The 1,109-nt window shown below is 54.7% G+C and overlaps 1 protein-coding gene across 1 annotated transcript in view; it reads left to right on the forward strand.

Annotated features, from left to right (window-relative positions):
- The first annotated feature begins 825 nt into the window (after positions 1-825).
- eaf2 (ELL associated factor 2) overlaps positions 826-1,109 on the forward strand; it is a 17,969-nt gene continuing 17,685 nt past the window's right edge. Inside the window, exon 1 of the mRNA XM_078227848.1 lies at positions 826-1,000. Within this exon, the coding sequence (XP_078083974.1) occupies positions 898-1,000 (103 nt within the window). The 5' untranslated portion in view covers positions 826-897. The remainder of the gene's footprint in view (positions 1,001-1,109) is intronic.

The following is a 1,109-nucleotide window of genomic DNA, read 5'->3' on the forward strand; positions in this document are numbered from 1 at the left end:
ACACTAAGGGACAATTTACCACGGTCAATCCACATAACCTACAGACCTTTGGACTGTGGGAGGAAACCTGAGCACTCAGAGGAAACCCACGCTGACCGGAGAATGTGCAAACACCACACAATGACATTAGGCTGGAATCAAACTTGGGTCTCTGATGCTGTGAGGTTGCAATGCTAATCTTTATGCCGCCATCTCCCACATAGCTGAATTGCTCAATGGGACAACCAGACATGATGGGCTGAAGGGCCTTCTTCTGTGTTGTAAAGATTCTGTGATTTGGTGCAAAAAGCTTTGGGTGGGTTTTCATGGTAATTTCATTGCAGTGTTAATGTAAGTCCAAAGATGTGTGGGTCAGGTTGATTGGCCATGCTAAATTGCCACATAGTGGCAGTGGGATTTGCAGTGTAAATACGTGAGGCCAAGGGTGGGGTTGGGTGGGATTGTGGTCGGTACAGGCTTGATGGGCTGAATCGCCTCCTTCTGCACTGTAGGGATTCTATGATTCTACTTGTGACAATAATAAGTAAACTTTAAACTTTGGTGCTGTGGTGGCGAAGGGTGCTATGTAAATGCACAAGGGGCGGGGCCACTGACTCTGATGACGTAACGTGGCCCCGCCCCATCAGCATGTCATGACGTCAGTGCGCACACGTCAACGTCAGAGAGGCGTGGCCAAATACGGGGTGACGACATGACAATCCTGAGCTGATGGACAGCCAAGTGGACCAATCGGCAAGGGGGAATAGCCCCAGGCCCAGCCCGTCAATCAGGCCACAGCCAATCAGTGGCAAGCTGAGGGGCGGGGCCTGTGCCTTTGTCCCCTCCCCCTCCCGGGGTGGAGTGCCGTCCGCGGCCACACAGGCCGTAGCCCCGGGGGGGAGAAGCGGCGTTTGGAGGATGAATGGCGGAGCGCTCCCTCACTTTGACAGCAAGGAACACCTTTTAAAGCTGGGCTCCAGCTTCGACAGGCAGCCCAAGTGCGGGTTCCACACTATTAGATGTAAGTGGCGGCCGCTGGCCGGAGAGAAGGCGCCCCCTGGGTGTGGGAGGAGGGAAATGTGGGAGGGGGAGGGAGGATTGAGGGAGAGGAGGGGGGGGGAGGATTGAGG

The sequence above is a fragment of the Mustelus asterias genome, chromosome 14, assembly GCF_964213995.1.
Source record: "Mustelus asterias chromosome 14, sMusAst1.hap1.1, whole genome shotgun sequence".
NCBI classification, from domain to species: Eukaryota; Metazoa; Chordata; class Chondrichthyes; order Carcharhiniformes; family Triakidae; genus Mustelus; species Mustelus asterias.